The sequence below is a fragment of the Hemiscyllium ocellatum genome, chromosome 19 (genome assembly GCF_020745735.1).
Source record: "Hemiscyllium ocellatum isolate sHemOce1 chromosome 19, sHemOce1.pat.X.cur, whole genome shotgun sequence".
Lineage (NCBI taxonomy): Eukaryota > Metazoa > Chordata > Chondrichthyes > Orectolobiformes > Hemiscylliidae > Hemiscyllium > Hemiscyllium ocellatum.
The window spans coordinates 23,336,088-23,359,590 of record NC_083419.1 but is presented as its reverse complement, the minus strand read 5'-3'; the positions used below and the strand labels follow the sequence as shown (position 1 = coordinate 23,359,590).

General features: G+C 38.4%; 1 protein-coding gene across 1 annotated transcript in view; it reads left to right on the top strand.

Moving 5' to 3' along the window:
- lrriq1 (leucine-rich repeats and IQ motif containing 1) overlaps positions 1 to 23,503 on the top strand; it is a 185,301-nt gene that overhangs the window by 60,197 nt on the left and 101,601 nt on the right. The window contains exons 14-15 of the mRNA XM_060840054.1: positions 1,576 to 1,669; positions 20,600 to 20,779. Coding sequence (XP_060696037.1) covers positions 1,576 to 1,669; positions 20,600 to 20,779 — 274 coding nt within the window. The remainder of the gene's footprint in view (positions 1 to 1,575; positions 1,670 to 20,599; positions 20,780 to 23,503) is intronic.

The window sequence follows — 23,503 nt, the reverse complement described above, 5'->3', positions numbered from 1 at the left end:
AGCACTATTGATAAAAGCTTTTGATTCTCGAGGTGCTTCATGTGAATTTGCATGTACGCCCCATGAAAGAACATTAATTAAAAGTTTTGCAGTCACATATTCAGATTCCTTGTTCAAAAATACAAATATGTGTAATAAAATCTCTGAACTGGTTGACCAGAAAATCAGAATGATCAATGAAAGTCAATATAGCTTTCTGAAGGGAAAATTATATTCAAACAATCTGTATGAGATTTTGTTGAAGAATTATTCACAGTCGATCGAGAACAACAAAGATGTAGCGTAAGGTGATGTCATCTCGGTCATTCTGATGAAATAGCAGCCTATGATCCTAGGATCGTAGGCTGCTATTTCATTAGAATGACCGAGATGAGTGGTAGTGAGTTTAACCTGAGGGTCATCATGCCTCAAGCAAGGTATGAGGCTGAAAAAATCCGACCTTCATGGTAACATCAGCCAGTGCAGGAAATGAGCCCATGCTTTTGGCATCACTTTGTATTGCAATCTAGCTGTTCAGCTAACTGAGCTAATCAACTCACTGGTGTAGTATACTTGGATTTTCAAAACGCATTTAATTAAGTGCCACATCAAGAAGGCTGGACAAATTAAAGTAGGGTATAAGGAATAACATATTAGCATGGATAAAGGGTTAGCTAGCTAACCAGGAGCAGAGAATTGGAACAACTGTATCTTTGATTCATTGACAAGCTGTCACTAGTGGAGTGTCACCAGGGTAAGTGACATTTCACTTAATCCTAAATTGTTTACAGTCCAGATCAATGACTTGGATGAGGGGACTGAATGTACAATAGTTAAATTTGTTGATGATATCAAAATTCATAGAAATAAATTGTGAGGAGGAGGTGGAGAATTTGCAAAGAAATGATTAGGAAGACAGATGGAATTTTGTTATTTATGGCTGGGGAATAGAATATAGGGGCAGGGAATTGTTATTGTAGCTGGTGATATCCCACGCAGAGTATTGTGTATAGTTTTAGTCTCCTTATTTGAAAAAAAACAGATATGGTTGCTTTGGAAGCAGTTCACTCAACTCATTTCAAGGATAAGGAAGGATTATGAAGGAAGGTTAAACAGGTTAGATCGATTCCCATTGGGGTTTTGAAGAATTAGAGGTGATCTTATTGAAGCATGTAAGATCTTGAAGGAAATGGATAGGGTTGGATGCCAAGAAGATATTTCCTCTTGTGCAGGGTATCAAAGATTATGGGGTGCAGACAGGAACTTGGAACTGAGACGACAACTGAATCACTTGAGACCTTATTGAATGGTGGTGGAGGCTCATAGGCCAAATGCCAACTCCTACTCCTAAATCTTATATATTTTCTGTATTTAGTCCCATATGGAAGGTAAATCTGCAGGTTTTTATCAATGTGGGGTGAATTTTCAAATCATTGTTTTCTGCTTCGTTGTGCACTGGGATAAATACTTCTCTTAGTAAAAGTCATGTCCTTCAAATTATTTTTCCAACTTGTTGATTTTTCAGAACCTATATATTACTGATATGCTTTGTTTTATCTGCTTTAATCTATATTGAATATGTTTGCTTTATCATAGATCTCAAGAGCTTCCTTTTAAGTCTTAATGGATGTCATAGACTGCTGGAATTGTTACTACATGGGAATCCACTTCAGCAAGAGTCAGGCTGGAGGTGAGCCAACCCCATTTTTCAAGCTTTGCTGTCTGACAGGCAGAATAGTACATTGTATTGAATATAAAAGTTAAGAATGCCTCAATAAAAGTTTACATGTCTGTAAATGTAGAATCTGTATTGATTATATAGACTAGTGTTACAGAAAATCCTGATGTGCGTACATCTGCATTATCTACGTGGGAAGTTTAAACTTCTAATTGTTAGCCTTACTATGTCTGGATTGCTCTGCGATTCCAACGGCAGTGGGATCAAATGGTCAGAACTGTGCTGGCTTGGTCTTTTTAGTATTTTAGGAATGGCTGTTTTGTATCAAAGTTATTTCTTATGGATATTTTTTCTTCTTCAGCATCTCAAAACTTGCAAGTTGTTATATGGCCCATTGGTTCTCTTTATACTGCAGAATGGTTGAATCAGCATGGAGATGGCATGAATAAGAACTTTTAAACTTACTCTTTTGAAAGATTCTTGAATCATGACGCTAGTTCATTAGTCCGCTGCAGAACTGTCTTTCAGACTTGATATCATTAACTTAAGTAAAAATTTGAAGTGATGTCGGGAATTGTTTTGAAACACTTATCCCTCAATACAGCTGGCTTGGTTAGGAGAGCAAAATGCAGGCTTTATATTTGCACTTTTATCCCAGATCGCACTAAATTATTAGTGCAGAATTTCTGCCAGATAATTCCAGATTTTCTTCCCACAGTTTTTAAATGACAATGGAGAAAAATCATTGTGTCTATTTGATTCCAAGTTTTTGGTAATTGGTACATTATGTGAATCTAAAACAGATCTAACTTTTCAGACTTAGTATGTAGGTACATCCTATTGCTATTAAGGAGTGAGTTCCATGATTTTGAGTGACAGTGTAGTGTGTAACATGAGGGGAAACAGGCAGGTGATAGTGATGCCATGCCTTTGTTTCCCTTGATCCACTAGGTGATCAACATTGTAGATTTGGAAAATGCTGCTGAAGGAACGTTGGTGAGTTGCTGCAATATTTCTTGTGGATGGTACATTAACAGGGAAAAACAGGGTGCATAAAGATAAACTATCTCCTGTTGTGGTCTAGGCCAGACCACTCAAAATATTCTTAAACAGGCAGTCGACACCGTAACTTTGCTATTTGTTTTGGTAAGTTTAAAGTGAAAATTACCCGGAGTAAGTTAACTGGGTAACTAGATTTTAAAACAGACAAAAATTTATTCACTAAATTACAAAATGAGACACAAAGAACACAATATAGAATACCCACAGAACTCAGTCTATCCAAACTAGACTTAATTATGCTGTTCCAAAAATACACAACAGTCCAAATAAACAAACCTCTTAAACACAGAGTAAAATTGAAACAGGCTTAAAGGTCGAAGTTAGAAAGGCAGAAGGAGAGAGAGTTTAGCAGCCTGTTTCCACACAGCTCACTGCTGAAATGGCTCAAACAAGACTTCAGCTTTTTGGACTGACACTCCCCTTTCATTATACAGTTCACTTCCACAATATGAAAGTTGTGGCCTAAAATCTCATCAGGTTTACGTGTAAACAAAAAGGCCTCCCAATACCCTTTTCATCTCTAAGAACCCAGCTGATTCGGAGCCTGGACTGTTTTACAAGCCTTCTGAAAAATATCACCACAGTGTCCTTGAGAAAAGAACAGCTTTTAGAAAAAGGACCAGCTTTGTGACACCTCTCCCCCTCCCTTGAAAAGAATGAACCATCAATATCCGAAGATGGCTTCATTTTTAAAACCCTTCAACAAATAAAAATCTGGTTAGTGCTTTAAAACACATAAATACACCATACTAACTATGCACATGCAAACGTGCATAACTGCATTCGAATTCAGGCCGTGGCACACCCACCATCGAACACCTCCGTATCTTATTCAAGTCTTAACAACGCATTGGCATTCATGTTTTCACGACTGCCACATGCATAATTGTCAAATTGAATGGTTGCAACAACAAGCTCCATCCAAACAGTCTGGCATTTTTGTCCTTAAATTTCCCCACAAATGTCAATGGGTTATGATCAATGTATACGATTGTCTCAGATGTGTTGCTGGAAATATAAACACTGAAATATTGTAATGCCAATACCAAACCCAGAGTCTCTTTCTCAACTGTTAAATATTCCTGTTGATGAGCACTTAAATTCCTAGAACAATACCCGTTGGGTCTTTCTATCCCCTTGTCATCCTCCTGCAGGAGCACCGCACCGACCCCCACATCATTGGCATTGATAGCCACCTTAAAAGGCTTCATGTAATCAGGTGTGGCTAATACTAGGGCAATGGTTAACAAAGTTTTTAGGCTGTCAAATGCCTTTTGACAATCTACTGTCCACTGAAATTTCTTATCCTTTTTTAACACTCAGTGAGTGGAGCAGCCACACTGCTAAAATTTGGCACAAACCTTCGGTAAAATCCATTCAATCCCAGGAACCGTAGTACAGGTGCACAATCTTTTAACCAAAATGCTCGGGACCAGCTGGTTTTTGGAATTCAGAATTTTTCGAATTTCAGAATAAATGGCAGTTTGATGGTGAAATTCTTTAAAATCTTCCCAAAGAACAGACTTACTGTGAGTAAAATGGCTCTGAAACAAAATTGAGGCTTGCCAGTGCTGGACCACACCTCCACGTGTCGCATCTGAATGACACGCATCAAGTGAGTGTGGACTTGGATTAATCTTGTTAATGAGAACAAAACTTCACAAGGATACCTTCGGACTTGGGAGCTTTTCGGATTTCAGGATTTCGGAAAGAGGGTTGTCTACCTATACTGTTCTTTTCTTTGACAGTGTGGGAAATTCCCCAATTACTTTCATTTTCACATCCCATGGGGCCATTTGTCCATGTCCAATAACATGGCCCAGGAAGGTGACTTGGGCTTTGGAAAATTCACTTTTAGGTGGATTTGCCACCAAGCGTGCCTTTCGAAGTCAATCAGACAAGTCCAATAAATGTTGTAAATGTTCCTTCCATGAGTGACTAAAAATCACCAGGTAATCAATATATAGTTGGGGAATCCTTATTAGTTAGTCTCTGAAATGTGACTGGAGTGTTTTTATACCAAATGGCATGACTTTGAACTGATACAGTCCATTTGGCATTATGAAAGCTGAAATTGACTTTGCTCTTTCTGACAAAGGTACCTACCAGTAGCACCAGAGCAAGTCCAACTTAAAAATATAAGTTTCTTGCCCCACTTTTTCGACACAGTCCTCCAGCCGCGGAATTGGATATCCATCAGTCTTTGTAACGGCACTATGGGTGAGCTCCAGTCACTGTAACTCACTTTGATTATGCAATCTTGGAGCAAGCATTCTATCTCCTTCTGAACCTGTGCTAATGTTAAAGGATTATGCTGATAAGCATGTTGCTTAATCAGAACAGCATTCCTAAATCTACATCATGCGCATTAGGTTCATATTTCCCAGTTTATTTCTGTATATCTCCCAAAGTGATAATAATAACTTTCAGGTTATTTCGATTTTCTTGTGAAAGGTAACTCAATAATTTATCCCAATTTTTGACAACTTCCTCATTGTCCAATTTGATGTGAACAATGTCCCATTCAGAATCCTTGAACTTGGTTCTTCTTTCTGGGTTGTAATCATAAACACCTTCTCCTCTTGCTTTTCTTCGCTGTCAAGCTACCTTTTGAGTATATTCACATAACACACTCTGAGATTTCTACTTGTCTGGAGTCCCTATCAAATAGTTCACCTCACTCAATTTCCTTTTGATTTGATAAGGTCCACGAAATCTTGCTTTTAAAGGTTCTCCTAATACTGGAAGTAACACCTTATACCCAATAACAAAATTGTGAATTTTTGATGTCTTATTCACTTCCTGTTTCATTGTATGCTGCGATACTTTTAAATGCTATTTAGCCAACTCCCCAGCTCTATTTAGTCATTCTCTAATATTCGATACATAGTCCAAATGGGTGGTCTCTAAATTCTGACTTATTAATTTCTCCTTAATCAATTTTAATGGTCCTCTTACTTCATGCCCAAAAGTTAATTCAAATGGACTGAATTTGGTCGATTCATTTGGTACATCTGATTGCAAATAGCACAAATGGAACTCCCTTATCCCAATTATCTGGATAGTCCTGACTATCCAGTGTTTAATGCCACCTTTCGAGCGCTCCCTGTGATTCAGGATAGTACGCAGTAGATTTGAATTGTTTTATTCCCAAGCTATCCATAAACTCCTTGAATAGTTTGGATGTGAAGTTTGATGCTTGATCTGACTGAATCTCTATTGGCAGTCCATATCTAGTAAAAAATTTAAGTAATCCTTCTACAACCCTTTTAGCTGTGACATTGTGTAATAGGATTGCCTCTGGAAATCAAGTTGACATATCCATTATTGTTAATAAATACTCATTCCCACTTTTTGTTTGAGGTAGGGGACCTTTGCAATCAACCAAGACTCTTGGTAAAGGTTCCTCAAATGCTGGAATAGATATCAAAGGTGCACGTTTTATTACTGCCTGTGGTTTTCTGATTGGCTGACATGTATGACACATCTAGCAAAATTCAACTTCATCCATGTGTAATCCAAGCCAGTAAAAATATCTTTGTATTTTAGCCTGTGTTTTCTTCACTCCTAAATGATCTCTAAGTGGTTGCTCATGTACTACTCGCAGCACCTCCAACCTGTACCCTATTGGCAAAATAATCTGATGAACTTCTGCCCATCTCTCATCTGCTTGAATGTGTGATGGTCTCCATTTCCTCATTAAGACACCATTTGTTAAGTAATAACACACAGGGATGCATTCACTCTCCTTCTCTGTATTGCCTTTTGATACAACTGTTTTACGTTTTCATCATTCTGCTGTAACCCAATAAGCTTAGGAGAGCTAAAGATACTTGCGTTTTTAACATTTGGCTTGTTCTCTGTCCCACTTATCTGATCAAAAACAGTCTCTGATAATACTATTTCAGCTTCCTTATCTGTGCCTTTTGATCTCTCCTGCTTCAGCTTGTGACTCTGCAATCTTGTTACTATGCAATCAGGGAAGTTTCCTGGACAAACATTCTACATTTCTTCATTTGCCTGCACCTCCACTGGCTTTTCAGCTAGAGTAGGCAGCATGTTTGCTGGTGAAACAGCTATGTCATTTGCAAGGACAAATTGTATTCCTAGAGCTGAGAGTTTGTCCAGTACTCTGACCACAAATTCTCTACACTTTTCTGGACAATCTAGCCTCACTTTGCATAATTGAGTGCTTTTTTGTCTCACCGTGAATTCCTGTTACCAGTACCTTTTCTGGCAGTAGTCCTTCAGAAATACGTATCACTTCATCCTTCAACATCACAAACTGAGTGGATCCTGTGTCCCTTAATATTGTAACCTCTTTGCCTGTTACTCCTGACTTATGTGAATAAACTTTAATCTTGCATGTATATTTTTTAAGCAGATCTGGCATTTCCTCTTTAATCAACCTCTGATATAACTTTCTATCTTCTGTTGGGCTTTCTGTTACCATGCCAACAAAACTTACAGGCTTGTTCTGTTTTCTTACATCTGGCTTTCTCCTAGCCCACCAACACTGTGATTTCATGTGCCCACTTTATTACAAAGAAAACACCAGAGCTTTTTACCTTCTTTGTCCCCTTCAAGGATTCCCTTCTTACCTTGGTAAGTTCTCCTTGTGATCTTCACTGTGATCTACCTTTCCGTTTCCACGTGAGGATTTCTCTTTGTTCCAATTTCTGTCCCTCATGGACTGAAATTGATTCTGGAAGCCAAACCATGTTTTATGGACCAATTCATAGATATCAGCCACTTCAGCTGCTAACCTTGCCAGTTTAACTCTCCACACTAAGCTTACCTTCAGCCTTTATCTCCAGATTTCCCTGTTTAAGTGTCAATTTCTGAAGTTCAAACTCTCCTTTTTTCCTTCTCTTCTGCTAGAGTCCTTTGTTCTCTTTCTTTGTCTTCTGCTTTTAATTGTAACTCAAACTGTTTCATTTCTGCTGCCCTTTTCTTCTCTCTCGCCTCTAACTCAAGCTGCTTCATTTGCAGTTGAAATCTTGCCATATGTATCAATCCTGATGGTGTTTCCAGCAAATTTAAATGCTGAGTTACTGCTGAAATCGTCACATCTTTCCTCACATTAGGAAGTAGCTTCAGTACCAGCTTGTCTACTTACTCGTGCAGTTTGGTCTTCTTCACCTTCTGTAAAATCTCCAAAGTCACCTTGTCCACCTCCAGAAAACTCTTGGTAACTGAAAGAGCCATTGTTATCCCAAGCTTTGTCTACCCAACCAAACCAACATCTGAAATAAAGACACTATCGCTTACCACTCGCTGATTACATCCCGGATGAGCCCCCAGTCAGTGGAGTAGGACAGACTACTTGTAACATTCTGAAGCAGGCAACCCAGACTGTAACATTGCTATTTGTTTTGGTAACTGTACAGTGAACATTACTCAAAGTAAGTTCGTTAGGTTGACTACGGGTTTTAAAACTGTCAAAAATGGATTCACAAAATTACAGAATGAAACACAAAGAACAGAATATAGAATACCCACAGAACTCAGTCTATGGAAACTAGACTTAGTTATGCTGTTCCAAAAATACACAACAGTCCTAAAAACAAAACCCCTTAAACACAGAGTAAAAATGAAAAATAAACTTAAAGGTTGAAGTTAGAAAGGCAGAAGGAGAGAGAGTTTAGCAGCCTGTTTCCACACAGCTCACTGTTGAACTGACTCAAACAAAACTTCAGCTTTTCGGATTGACCACTCCCCTTTCATTATGCAGGTCACTTCCACAACATGAAAGCTGGGGCCGAAAGTCTCATCTGTTTATATATAAACGAAAAGGCCTCCAAATACCCTTTTCATCTCTGTACGAACCCAGCTGATTCGGACCCTGGGATGTTTTATGACTCCTCCACACCCCCCGAAAAAAATCAAGGACACAGTATCCTTGAGAAAAGGAACAGCTTTTAGATAAAGGACCAGCTTTGTGACACTCCACTGTTTAAAGATTCTAAAACCACAAGGCATAGTCTAAGAACTAAGGCCAGACCATTCAGGAGGGATGCTAGAAAGTACACATACAAAGAGTTGTGGAGGTTTGGAACTCTCTTCCTCAAATGGTGGTCGATGCTCATTCAATTGTTAAGTTTAAATCTAAGATAGGCACTTTTTTTATTAAGCAAGGGTAGCAAAAGATATGGGCTGAAGGCACACATATGGAGTTAGGCTATAGTTCAGTCATAATCTTATTGAATGGTGGAGGCCTGAGGGGCTGAATGGCCTACTGCTCCTCTTATGTTCCTATGTTACTCACAGTGGCTGTGGTTTGTCTGTGGTGAAGCGAGTAAATGGTGAAGGTGTTGGATGGGATGCCAAGAAACCTAGTTACTTTAATGTGGTTGATGTTGAACTTCTGAACTGTTGTTGGAGTTACACTCATCCAGGGTGTATTCATTGCACTTTTCAACTGTTTTTTATAGATTACAGTCAGGCTTTGGAGAGTTTCTCACTGCTCTTGTGGGCATTGTATGTAAATGGCTAGTCCATTTAATTTTTTGTTCAGTAGCAAACCTAGGATATTGATAATTCAGTGATGTAGTGTGGTGAATGTCAAGGGGCAAGTGTTTTGATTCTGTCTAAACTGAAATGGGCATTGCCTGGCATTAAGCAACTGAAGTTGCATGTGTAAAGAATTGCTTCACAATCTGACAAATTGGAAACAGAGCTGCAAACCAAGCAATCACCAATGAACATCCCTACTTCTCACCCTATGAATGTGGAAATCTTATTGATAAAGCAACTAAAAATGCTTCAGCTTGTAATATTAAACATCCTGAGATGGGCCGTCTTGTAGCAGAGCCGGAGTGTCCCAACCATTGGATGGGAGGCCTGGGTTCAAGACCTACCTGCGCCAGAGATATGTAATAACATCTCTGGGACAGATTGGTTCCGAAAAATAGGTTAATATCCTGAAGGAGGCCCTCTTGTGGCACAGTAGTAGAGTCCCTGTCCCTGAACTAAGAAGCCTGAGTTCAAGTCCTGTCTGCATCAGAGGTGCGTAATAACATCTGAGATAGAATGATTAGGAAAAATAACTTTTAAAAATATTAAATATCCTGAGGATCTCCTGGGAAGATATATGAGCTGAGTTGTTTGGCTCCAACAAGTACACTATCTTCCTTTTGTGCTAGGTATGATTCCAGTCAGCTAGCTACCCCTCATCCCATCAACTTCAATTTCAAGAGACCTTCTTATTCCCTCACTCAGTTAAATGCTGTGTTAATATCAAGGCTGATCACTCTCACACAAACTTTGAAATCCAACTGTTGTTCATGTTTGACCCAAGTTACAATTAGGTTTAGAGTTGAGTGGTCTAAATGGAACCAAAACTGAGCTTAGTGAGGAGGCTTTGCTTAGCCAAGTGCAACTTGATAACCCAGTTGACAATATTTTCCACCACTTTACTCATGAACAGATCTGAAAAAAAGTCACTGGACTAAAAATATAATCTCTGTTTTCTCTCCACTGATACTAACAGACCTGCTGAGTTTTTTCAGCAATTTCTGTTTTTGTCTGAGACTTTTAAAATTGAAGCATTTTCACATGGGGAAGATCAACGAGCGTAGGAATGATACGTAAATGAGATTTGAAGGTAAGACATGGGCAACAGAGTTTTTGGACAAGCAACACTTTATACGGGTGGAATACAGGCAGCTGCCTAAGAGAGAATTAGAACAATCAAGACTATTCATAACAGAAGCAGAACTGCGAATCTGAGCAGAAATCGAACTGAGGTAGGTTATGGTTAAGTGATGTTACATGGGTGGAAGTGGTCAGTTTTAGTGATTGTTTGGGTCCAACACAACATCAAGGTTATCATCAATTTTGTTCAACTTTAAAACAATTGCTGAGATGGAAAGAGCAAGGACCAAAGACAGTTAAGCCTCTACAATAGTTAGTTGAGGCAAAGTTCAGTTCAGCCACTCTCTATTATCAGACAAGTAGTGTCAGAAATTAAAGACAGTTGATAGATGCAGTGAGCTTGTGAGATCATGCCAATTGGCATCGACATATATGTGTAATGAGATGCTGTGTTTTAGGACAGTATAACTGAGAGAAGCATGTGAGTGAGAAATAGAAGGGGGGACAAGATGAGATCTCTGGGGGAGCTTTAAAGGTGGCAGAATGACAATGGGAAGAGAAGCCATTGCAGTGACTCTTTGGCCATGCAAGATAATAATGGAACCTAACTAGGGTGTGGTTCCACCCACGTGGATGATAGAGGAAGTTGATATAGTCAGCTGAGTTAAGGTGATAACATATGGTTGAAGTCACAAAGAATGTCTTTTCTGACTTTAGCAAGGGCATTATCAGAACAGTGGCTAGGCTGGAAACTTGATGGCAGTAGTTCATCATAATGTTGTTTTATTTATTTGTTAGTGGCGCATGGGTGTCACTGGCTAGGTCATAATTTAATGACCATTCTTAAATACCCTTAAGGTGGTATTGAGCTGCCTTCTTGAATTGCTCCAGGCGAGGCATAGAGGTAGTAATCATGTCACTAGACGAGTAATGTAGATCCTTTGACTATCATTCTGTGGAGCTTGGTTTGGATGAAAGTAAAGCTGTTGATGAAATCTGAATTGAAATCAATAAAAGCGACTGCAAAAAAAAAACATCTGAAGGTATAAGACCATCAGATTTAAAAGCAGAATTAAGCCAGTTGGCCCATTGAATCTACTCTGCCATTTGATCATGGCAGATATGTTTCTTCACAGTCTTGTGCCTTGTCCTGTAAGCTTTGCTCCTGTTACTAGTCAAGAACCTAGCAATCTCAGTCTTAAATACACTCAGTGACTTGGACTCCCTAGCCTTCTGCAGCAATGAGTTCCACAGATTCACCACCACCTGGCTGAAGAAATTCTTCCTCATCTCACTTCTATATGGTCATCCCTTTACTTGGAGGCTGTGCCCTCAAGTCCTAGTCTTACTAGTAGAAGCATCTTCTTCACATTCATTCTATCCAGACCTCTCAGTATTCTGTAAGTTTCAATGAAATCCCTCCGCATCCTTGTAAACTCCATTGAGTACAGACCCAGAGTCCTTAACCACTCTTCATATAACAAGCCTTTTGTTCCCAGAATTGTTCATATGAACCTATTCTGGGCTCTCTCTAGGGTTAACACATCTTTCCTTCGATTATGGGCCCAAAACTGCTCACAGTATTCCAAATGTGGTCTGACCAGTGCCTCCTACAGCCTTACAGTCCTAGCCTTCTCAAAATGAATGCTAACATTGTATTTTTCATCCTAACTACCAACTGAACCTGCATATTAAGCTTAAGAGAATCCTGAACTTCCAAATCCCATTGTTCTTCAGATTTCTGAAACATTTCCCCATTTAGAAAATAGTCTATGGCTCTATTCTTCCTACCAAAGAGCATTACCTCACACTTTCCTATTTTGTATTCTATCTGCCACTTCTTTGTCCACTCTCATAGCCTGCCCAAGTCCTTCTTCAGCCTCTCACTTTCTCAACAGTATCTGTCTCTCACCTACTTTGTTGCTGAGTTTACTGATGACACAATGTGCTCAGTAGCTTTGTCCAGAACGTTAGTGTACAATGTGAATAGTTGTGGTCCAAGCACTGATCACTGCAGAACTCCACAAGTCACTGGCTGCCATCCTGAAAATGATCCCTTTATCCCTAAACTCCTCTTTCCAACAGTCAGCCAATCTTCGATCCATGCCAATAACTTGTCGCTAACATAACAGGCTTTGAGCTTCTTTAGCAGTCTCATGTCAAAGGCCTTCTGGAAATCCAAATAAATCACACATATTGGCTCTCCTTTGACTAACTCATTACCTCTCAAAGAATTCTAACAGATTTGTCAAGCATGACCTCCCCCTGACTGAGCCTTGCTGATTAAGCCTTATTTTACCCTGCACTTTCAAATACTCTGCAATCTCATCCTTAATAATGGACTCAAAAATCTTACCAATTACACAAAATCAGACCAACCAGCTTTACTATTTCATGTCATCTTCCTCCCTCCCTTCTTAAACACGAATGTTACATTAGCACTTCCAGTCCTCTGGGACCCTCTCTGACTCCAATGATTCCTAAAAGATCACCACCAATGACTGTACAGTACCTCAGCTATCTCCTTCAGAACTCCATCCAGGGAGATTTATTCACCTTCAGATCTTTCAGCTTCCCTAGCACCTTCTTCTTAGCGATGGCCACTACACTCACACCTACGCCTGAATCTTGAAGTTCTGGTGTGCTACTGGTGTCTTTCACCATGAAAACTGATGCAAGCTATTAAGCTCTTCTGCAATTTCTTTGTTCCCCATCAGCAACGGGGCGCACTTTAAAACCGTGTTTTCCTTAGTGGTGAGCTCAAACTCCCAAGACTCCAAAATTCTGACCTAGTTCACAGGGAGAGGAAGGTGTGAGGTGACAGTGCATTGGGACTACAAGGATGTTGTGTTGCCATAGTTTTTCCACACAATAGGGACTGCTCTCTCATTAGAAAGAAGCAACTGGTGGTGATTTAACCTAAGGGCACCAGACCTCAGGTGAGGGAAGAGGTCGAGAAGGAGAGTCCTTCATGGTAACCTCAAACCGGTAATGGGAATTGAACCAACGCTGTTGACAATCTGCAAACAACAATCCAACCAATTGAGCTAAACTGTTTCCAAACCACAAGGGTAGAAAGCTTGATTAAAGTTTCTGTAATTAAAACTATTGTCATTAGATTCTAATAGTGTTTAATCTGGCTAATACTGTATAGTTGATTGTATTAAGTTCCCAGTTTATTGCATTTACCTGTATTTCTTGTGTTTTACCTACCTTTTGTAAATAGACACAGATTCTTTTTTTCTTCCCTGAAACATCTGTCTACTGCCTTCTTTATTTCTCATTCCCTTAATATGTCCAATGCCCAGAATGACTGATCTGGGGGTGATTCGAGCTACTTAAAAATCAAAAAATAACTGATTGCAAGCCAGAACCGTATAAGCCCCAACACCTGAGAATGATGTCCTAGGCTCAACCATCTTTACTTGCTTTGCCAATGACCTTGCTTCCGTCATAAGGTCAGAAATTGGGATGTTTATTGTTGATTCACACAATGTTTAACACCACTTGTAATTGTTCAGATACGAAAGTATTTCCATGCCTGTTTGCACCAACACATGTACAACAAGGAGGCTTGGGTTGAAAAGCAGCAAGTAGCATTTGCATCACACAAATGGCAGACAGTGATCTCCAACATGATTCAAGAAGCTTGACATTATCCCCAGGACAAAGCAACAAGCTTGATGATATCCATCTACTACCTCCAGCATTTAGTCCCTTCACACCAATATATAGTGGCAGCACAGTTTACAAGATGGTTCTGTAAGATGCACTGCAGTAATGCATCCCAAGGATTGCAGTGGTTCAAGAACATGGCTCACTACCACCATCTTCACCAGACAATTAGAATTGAGCCAAAAGTTTGCATGTGTGGAAATGTTGAGAAAGATTTTCCAGGATAGAAGTTATGATAGTAGCTTTGAAAAGAAGAGTTAAGGGAACTTAGACTGGAAAATTAAATTTACATAATAAACATTGTAGGTTCTCTTTGACAAAGTCAACACAGCATAAAGCTTTGACATAATGTTTAAGTATGAATCAGTAAATTACTGGCCATTACAATGTTGTGGAATACTGCCCCACTATCTAGTTAAACATTATCAATCTAATAATTAGTTTTAAACTTTCTATTGTGAAGAAGGATCACTGAATCCAGAATTCTCTCCACAGATGCTGCCAGACATACTGAATTTTTCAAGCAATTTCTGTTTTTGTTAGTACTAACTTGGTTTGCAGACTCATTTAGTCATGTTACTTCCACAACAGTATAAGGAAAATAAGTTGGTCTGAGAAATTCATGGAACACTATGAATAATATTGAATTGGAACATTTTTATGTGTTACTTCTTACTGTGGTATTTCATTTGATAACCTTGCATGTTGCATATGATGCTGAAGATCTCACAATGCATGCACAGATAAGAATAGAAAAAAATTAGAGTTGCATTGGCCATTCATGCCTGTTCAACAGACAGAAATGATAACTTTATTTAGCGATTGTATGACACAAAGTTCTGTACACACCTGAACGAATAGTTGCTGTGTATGAATTGATATTCAGTTGATTAAATTGCATAATGAGATACTGAAATCTGAAATGTTTTGCTGTTTGTTGAACAGTGTATGGAAATGGTTTGACAATTGTTTACTTCAGAGCTGAAAATGTGTTGCTGGAAAAGCGCAGCAGGTCAGGCAGCATCAAAGGAACAGGAGATTCGACATTTCGGGCATAAGCCCTTCTTCAGGAATTCCTGAAGAAGGGCTTATGCCCGAAACGTCGAATCTCCTGTTCCTTTGATGCTGCCTGACCTGCTGTGCTTTTCCAGCGACATATTTTCAGCTCTGATCTCCAGCATCTGCAGTCCTCACTTTCTCCTCAATTGTTTACTTCATCACATTTAGTGTATTCTTCTTAGTGTGTCCTTCTGAAAGTAAAGCATGTGAAATGTACATTTTAACAGCAAAATTTCACTAATGCAGGACATAATATTTCCTGGTATTTTTCATTTTAGGGAGTGTTAAGTTGGCATGGAGATGAAAGTATCATACATGTGGGAACTGCTATCATTCAGGGTCGTGGAATAGGGTTATTTAAAGTTCATAATCAGAGCTCATTATGAGCATTTGGCTTAAATGTGCAATCAACAGTACAACCCACAGATCACTGCTGTCATAGGGCAACCTGACTGAACATAGTTCTTGGATAAATTAATCATGACTATTTTATTGCTGCTTGTTACATATAGCAGGAACCTTCCACTTCTTACCACATGCAGGGAATTTTTGAATACCAATGTGATAGGAACCAGGTAGACCTGACGCATAGATTTATGAACTGATTGCATTTCTGTTGAGAATAGAGTTACATTGAACATATTAGTAAATACTTTAATTTATATAAGTTTTTTTAGTTTCCTCATTAGGAAAGGAGAAAGCTCAAATCACCAAAAGTAATCCTAGTTTAATGGTCATTTTAAATACACTATATGGTTATAATGTTGAGTGCCATCATTTTCTGAAAGTGCATGCACAATTTAATTCATCACTTAATATAATTCATTTAATATAATTTAGTATAATTCATTACTTAATTCTCATAATTGATGTGATTACATCTAAGCTTTGGTCTGAATTTATAGTGGTGATAAAGAAACAGTTCACATCATGTGAACCTGACAGTATTTCCTGGAGTCTGTCTATGCATCGACATCCAAAAGTTGCTGTCAAACTTTCCCATGGTGTGCACTATTGAAGTCCCCCTAGAAAATAATCAATTGGAAATCATTAAACTGAAAATAACTTTCATACTTTCATTCTCAGCCTTCGTGTTAGAACCATTGTGAAAGTTATGTATTGTTGAATGAAGCATTGCTCTGTTTTTGTAACAATGCTCTAAATTCAGAATGACGACTAAACAGCAAGACTGGTTTTGCAATAGTAATTGTTTGTTGTTTCTCATAAGTGGTCAGGAAAATCTATTAATTATTTTGCTCTTTAAAATTTTATCTTCCATTTTACTCTTATGTGCATTTTTCTATTTTACTCCACTGAATATAAACACCTAAAGTTAAAAGTGAACGATTCAATGGTTGTCTGTGAGAATGTATCAATATGTTTGGCTGCTTCCCTATTCGAACCTGCTGATCGAACCCCTCAACTCCACATCAGAAACTGCTTTCTTGATGTCGCTTAAGTCCATAGCAAGGGAGATTAGTGTTCCCTCTAAGCCAGGCAGCTGCACATGGATCTCTGAGGAGTGCTCAGGAGCAAGAAAAATTAGAGGGAACAAAAGTAGAATTTGATTGACCTGTGTGGCCAGGTTTCTTTGGGGTCAGGGGTCAGCACTGTTCTTCACCAATGACTGCAAAATCCAATTCCTTTTTTTAAAACCATATTGTAAAGTTGGTACATTGCAAAAATTAGTAGATTTCACCCTCTTGTACCATTTATGCCCTCATAAAATAAAAATGTCATCCAGTGGAACACAACAGCAACTGCTAGTGATTCTCTCATGTCCTTGCTTACAATTATTTGTAGGAATTAGAATTCATTTTAACACATTGGCTTTCATTGATGGAAGGGTTGAGTTTATACCTCTTGGAAAAAACAGAAGTGGTAGCCATTTAAGGTTTTGCATTTCCCATTGATTTCAATGCACTGCATTATTCCTAAAGTATTTTCATTTTTAGCACATATCCTGTAGAAAGCAAATCCTTATTACAAAGTTCCTGCCAATTGATGTCTTAAATAAATGACTCTGATTGAGTGAAGGAGTGTTAGTTGATGGAAATGTTTTAAACTAAGGCATTTAAAAAAATATAAATTTGCATGGATTTTTACTGACCAAGTCCAAATAAGAATTGTCCACCAATTGAGACAATTGAAATGTATTATCATAGAAGGCAAATGAACTAAAAAATGGCATCTCAGATAGGACTCTGAGCAGCATGAATGAAAACTGACAGTCATTTCAAATCTTACCCAAAGATAGGGAAATGAAACATTTTACTGAGAGCTATGCTGGGTTTGGCAAAAGGAGGGAGACCAATGCAAATGTGGAAAAAGTTAGAGCTAGAGTGAGATTGGAAGAACAGAAACCAGCACTGTGATCAAACAATTAATGGAGAACTGAAGCAGGGTTCACAATACTATGGAAATTTAAACGAGCCACGGCTGGAGCAAACTGGACTGAGGTTGCAATTAGCAAGTGGGGAACTAGATTGATGATGCCATAAGGCTTGAGGTCAGGACTAGGATTGAAGAAAGTGGAACAGACAACAGTTACTACTGCTATTAAAAAATTAACACAGAGCGGAGCTAAGGCTAGGGACATAAAGCCAGCAAAGCTGTCGGTGAAATATTTATCAGTACCTTGACCGTAGCTGAAGAGAGGAGGACCAATTGAGGAATAAAATTTATGGATAGAAGTAGTGGAGCTGACAGTGCCATTACACTTCAAAGAATGGAGCAAAAAGCACCAATGACAGCAACATCTGTTTTAAAATTGCAACAATAACACAGCTTAATAAATAAAGCTGCAGCATTTTTAAAAACTTGGCAAAATTTTTTAAAGATATACATATAATTTTAAAAACACAAAAGGATTTGGCACTGTTAAGCTAGCAGCTTTAGATGGTGATTTCAGCTTATCTTCATAATAACAGCGGTGCTTGATTTCCACCTAGTGGCAGAATATTTGTAACTACATTGTTACATGAACTGTTTACAAAGGAAAGCTCCAAAAAAGGTTTGCATGTGAATTTGCAACTTAAATATTTATCTAAAAGTATAACAAAAAGTCATGACAAGTGGAAATGAATTCCTGGAAGTTTTGCAGTAATTTTGCTGATTTCATTTTCACCTATTAAAAATAGATTTATAGACAAATGGTTCATAATAGACCAGTAGCAATTTTGTTACAGGTAAAATGTATTCGACAGAAGTTTAAATTATTTAAGATATGGCTTAAGCAATGCCTCCAGCGTCAATGAACTGGGGTTCATTCTCTTCGTCTGGTGTTTTGGCGGTGTCTGCAATGGCAGTGGAGTGAATGATCCTTCAGTCCTCAGGAGTTAATTTGGATGGTCTCTCAGTTCTCCAAAGTTGAGATGGGCCCCAGTCCTCAAGGGTTGGGACAGTCTCCTAGTTATGGCAGCAGCTGGAGTATCGGCACCATTGAGGTGGCTGTGGCAGAGGTGGCATTCTGCGTCCAGTCCACTGCGGTAGGGGCTGATTCAGTGTACTTCCTCCTTGCAGGTGCCTCAGGAATAGCTTAGGTGGCAGCGGAGTGAGGCAGCATCGCGTAGACACTTCAAAAATCAAGAAGCCATGAATGGAACAGAAAATGAAATTTGTCTTAACTTTGTGTGAATTATTTCTTTTTATTATTTATGTAATTGAAATGGCACCAGATTATGGTGACTTGTACACATTTTAATGTACTTTCAGAAATGTACTTTCAGGCAACAATGAATTGCTGTACTATATAATGGTCATGATTTCACAGTATTGTTGATGGCATAGCTTTCATTACTCTTCTGAAATTGACCGTGATTCCTCAACACTGCCCATGTGCAGTTAAACGTGCAAGTGACTCTACACTTATCTCCAGAAAGTATTGGCAAAGTCCCAGCAAACAGAATCAAAAAGCTTCCCTTGAGCTATTGAAAAGATGCACTTTAATGCTATTTTTCTTTCCGTAAACCCCTTGAAGAAAGTTTCTCCTTATTATATGATGCATAACATTGGTTTGTGTTCATAAACAATGTTACTATGTTCTTCACAGCTGCCAGAAAACCTTCTGACCTTAGAAACTAAATTTATATTGGTAGAATGTCATCTTTTTCTCATTATGATACATGTCACTTATTTTTGTAAATTGCGTTTATATCTCAACTTTAACTGCACGATGTCATTTACTTTGTATTCTAAAATGTAAATTTTATGTGAAGTATAATTAATATATTATACTTCCTGGCTGTTAGAATATTTGATTGTGATTGGTTATTGGTCCTATTTGCTGCTTTCATTGTTGCTAAGCAGCTGGAGGTACCCTTGACCTGGCTCCCAATTCAAACATAAAAGAAAAATCGTTGCAGAGGGATCATTGGATCTTTGGGAGTAGCTTTCTTCACTCCTGATCATGAAATTTGAGTCAATGTTGCTGCATATTAGAAATAATCTTTGAAAATTACGCCAATAATAATAAGATAATCACAATATCAGCACACTTTTAAAAAACTTATTGTAGAAATGTAAATTCTGGATTAGTGGTGCTGGAAGAGCACAGCAGTTCAGGCAACGTTTCGGGCAAAAGCCCTTCATCAGGAATACTGTTTTCCTGATGAAGGGCTTTTGCCCAAAATGTCGATTTTACTGCTCCTCAGAAGCTGCCTGAACTGCAGTGCTCTTCCAGCACCACTAATCCAGAATCTGGTTTCCAGCATCTGCAGTCATTGTATTTACCTTGTAGAAATGTAAAGGCAAAAGGGGGTTTGTACCTTAGTTTATTGGAAAGTTAGTTTGCAATGTAGATTGATGCCAAATCTGTGTGTTCAATTCCCACACCAGCTGAAATTTCCATGAAGGGTTCTCCTTCTTAACTTCTTCCACACCCTGAGGCATGGTGGCCTCAGGTTAAACCACCACCAGTCATCTCTCTACTGAGAGAGCAATCCTTACCGTGACTTTACCTTTTTTTTAAAAGAACTTGGATGTCACTAAAGAAAGAAATATTGGGAGAGACTATATGTAAAACATACTTTGCATAGATGACCATTTCTGTGACATATTAACAGATTATGCACAGGAAGTTCTTAAATTCATTGCTTTAGTCTTTTATATTCCTGATAATTCTTTCAGAGTTTTAATTATAAATGGAGAACATGAAGTATTGCATAAAATAATAGAATTGTAGAATGATGCACGATGGAGCATGTTCTGCTTTTTCTTTTCTGGTACATGGTTTAATATTCAGAAAGGAAAAGGAAAAATTATGTTTATTTCACGTTTCAGTGACTAGTTTATTGAATTACATAATTATACAAATTGTATAATCTTTTCAGCTTGACTTTTGAGTTGACTAATGGTGATATTGTAGTTCTATAGTCTCAATTAATGGAGAATTTTATTCGAAAACAATTGTTTTTTCAGGATTAAATCTGAAATATTTAACTTCGCATTTAAAGGTAATATTAAGACAAAAGATTCTAGCAGAGGAGCACAATTATACATTAAAATATGATCGTAATCTTTTTTGTCAATTTTGTGTATTGCTTCTTTCAGATGTTCAATCCTGAAAACATTATCAAATCTGAAGATACTAGATGGTGAAAGGATTAGTTCCACTGATCCATTCTGTGCCAAAAGGCATAACAGACCTTCATCGGGGAGTTTCCTGGCACTGTGTCAGGCCCAGCTTCAAGACTCTGAATTATTACTCAAGAGACATGAAACTGAACTGGAGTAAGTCTCTCTCTTCACATTTTATCCCTGTTAGACTGCAACATAAAGCCATGTTTCATGCAAGCAAATAGTTTTTTGACACGTAAGTTAGTTTGATTAAAGAATTGCACAGAACAGGAAACAGGACAATTTAGTATAAATATTTTCCATTTTAATATATCAACACTTGATTTGAGTTATCCATTGGGGCTTGTGTGGGTGAAATGAAATTCAATATTTGGTAAAAATATCATGTTGGTTTGCTGGGTTCTCCACATAATATTTCAATTACACTACATTTTATGTAAGAAAATTAATAAAATAAATTTAGACAGGTTACATTGGGTGATAACACATCCTCTACTATAATCCTCAACACCAGTGCCCTGCAAGACTATGTAGGCAGTTCCTTGCTAAACTCCTTATACACTCATGATTGTGTGGCCAAAATCCACCTGAACTCGATTTACAAGTTTGCTGATGACACTGCAATTGTATGTCGGATCTCAAACAATGACGAGACAGAATACAGGAAAGAGATTGAGTACTTGGCAGCATAGTATAAAGACAACAATCTCTCCATCAACTTCAGAAAAATGAAGGAGCTGGTCGTTGACTTCAGGAAGCAGAGTGGAGGGCATGCCCCTGTCTGCATCAATGATGTTGAGGTGGAGATGGTCAAGTGTCAAGATCCTGGGAGTGATGATCACCAACGATCTGTCCTCATCTGCCCATATTGATGCAGTGGCCAAGAAAGCACATCAATGTCTCTACTTTCTCAGGAGGCTAAGGAAGTTCAGCATGTCCAGAAGGACTCTTATCATTTTTTACAGATGCACCATAGACAGCATACTACCTAGATGCATCACAGTGTGGTATGGCAACCACTCTTCCCAAGAGGGTAAGAAACTATAGAGAATTGTGAACACAGCCCAGTCCATCACATAAACCAGCCTCCCATCTATTGCCTCCGTCTATACTTCCCACTGCCTCAGGAAAGCAACCAACATAATCAAAGACCCTCCCATCCTGGTTTTACTCTCTTCCATCCTCTTCTCTTGAACAGAAGATGTAAACCTTCAAATACATTGGACAATAGCTTCTTCCCCTTTGAACGGACCTCTCAAATATTAATTCTGATCTTTCTCTCTCTCTCTCTCTGCACCTTCCCAGCAGCTGAAGCACTGTATTCTGCACTCTGTTCTGCTACCCTGATGCACTTTATATAGTGCTATCTGCCATGAGCTACACTGATGCACTTTATATAGTGCTATAGCACACAAAACAATACTTTTCACTGTATCGCGTACATGTGACAACAATAAAAATCAATTTTAAAATCAAGGTTTTACATATCAAAAGTGTTCCAAGATGCGTAAATGAGCAAAAATTAGCTGTGTCAAAGAATAAGTTACCAGAAGGGGGTGACTAAAAGCTTGGTTTTAAGGTAGGTGAGAAAATGGAAAGACAATAACCTATAGAAGAAATTTTAGAGTTGTATGCTGTGGTGGACCATGTCAAAGAATACAGAAATGATGAAAGAGATACTGATAAAATCATCATGATCGCTGTCATAACTTGAACTGTCATAAACTAAATCACCATATTCACAGGTTAAGAGCAGCTTCAGAAACCTATTCTAGACTGAATAGATTTCATGCACTAATGAACTAGGGTTTACTTCTGATTGTTTGTGGCCCAATATGGTAAATAATGGGGCCTCAAATATTTATTAGACAGTTCTGGAATTTGTTGTTTTCTTTAACTGAAGAGAAACAACCAAATCTGATTGGAAACTTTTAGTTTAACTTCTAACTTTCGGTAGTATTAGTCCTGTGAAGACTTTGGAACAGAATGGGTACTGTATATAAATCAGTCTTCCTGAGAAAGATATTGAATTGGATTACCTTTGAATGAAAAGTTAGTGTTCGACCATGATCAAAATCATTTTGAGGTGAAAATCCCTGAGAATGTTATTTTAAACTGAGTACATTGAACCTCAGGTGTGTTGTAGCTCCAGGAAGAAGCTACCTGCAGTTCCAATTGCATTTGAGGGGGACTTAAACCTACCAGGGTGATTGATACAGGAAATCTGGTATTAGTATTACACAAGTGGTGTTGTGACTACTTTACAATAAATGATATTTGAAAGTTGTTTTGTAGCTTTTAAGTATACAAAGCTGTGTTTTGGGATTAATGGAATTATAATTTTACTGTGTTTTTTTAAATCTTGAACTTATAAGATATAAAGATTTGTTTGCATTATTTAATCTTCATTCCTTTTGTAATAAGCTGTAGGAATGATGTTGTGAAACTTGATTAGATTAGATTACTTACAGAGTGGAAACAGGCCCTTTGGCCCAACAAGTCCACACCGATCCTCCGAAGAGCAATCCACCCCCCCTACATCTACCATTATGGGCAATTTAGCATGGCCAATTCACCTAATCTGCACATTTTTGGACGGTGGGAGGAAACTGGAGCACCCGGAGGAAACACAGGCAGACATGGGGAGAATGTGCAAACTCTATACAGACAGTTGCTGAGGCGAGAATTAAACCTGGGTGTCTGGTGCTATGAGGCAGCAGTGTTAACTACTGTGCCACCACTTGAAAGGGTTCAGAAAAGATTTACAATGATATTGCCAGGGTTGGAGGTTTTGAGCTATAGGGAGAAGCTGAATAGGGTGGGGCTGTTTTCCATGGAGTGTTTCCACTGCATTTGATGCCTCTCTTGGATGATGGA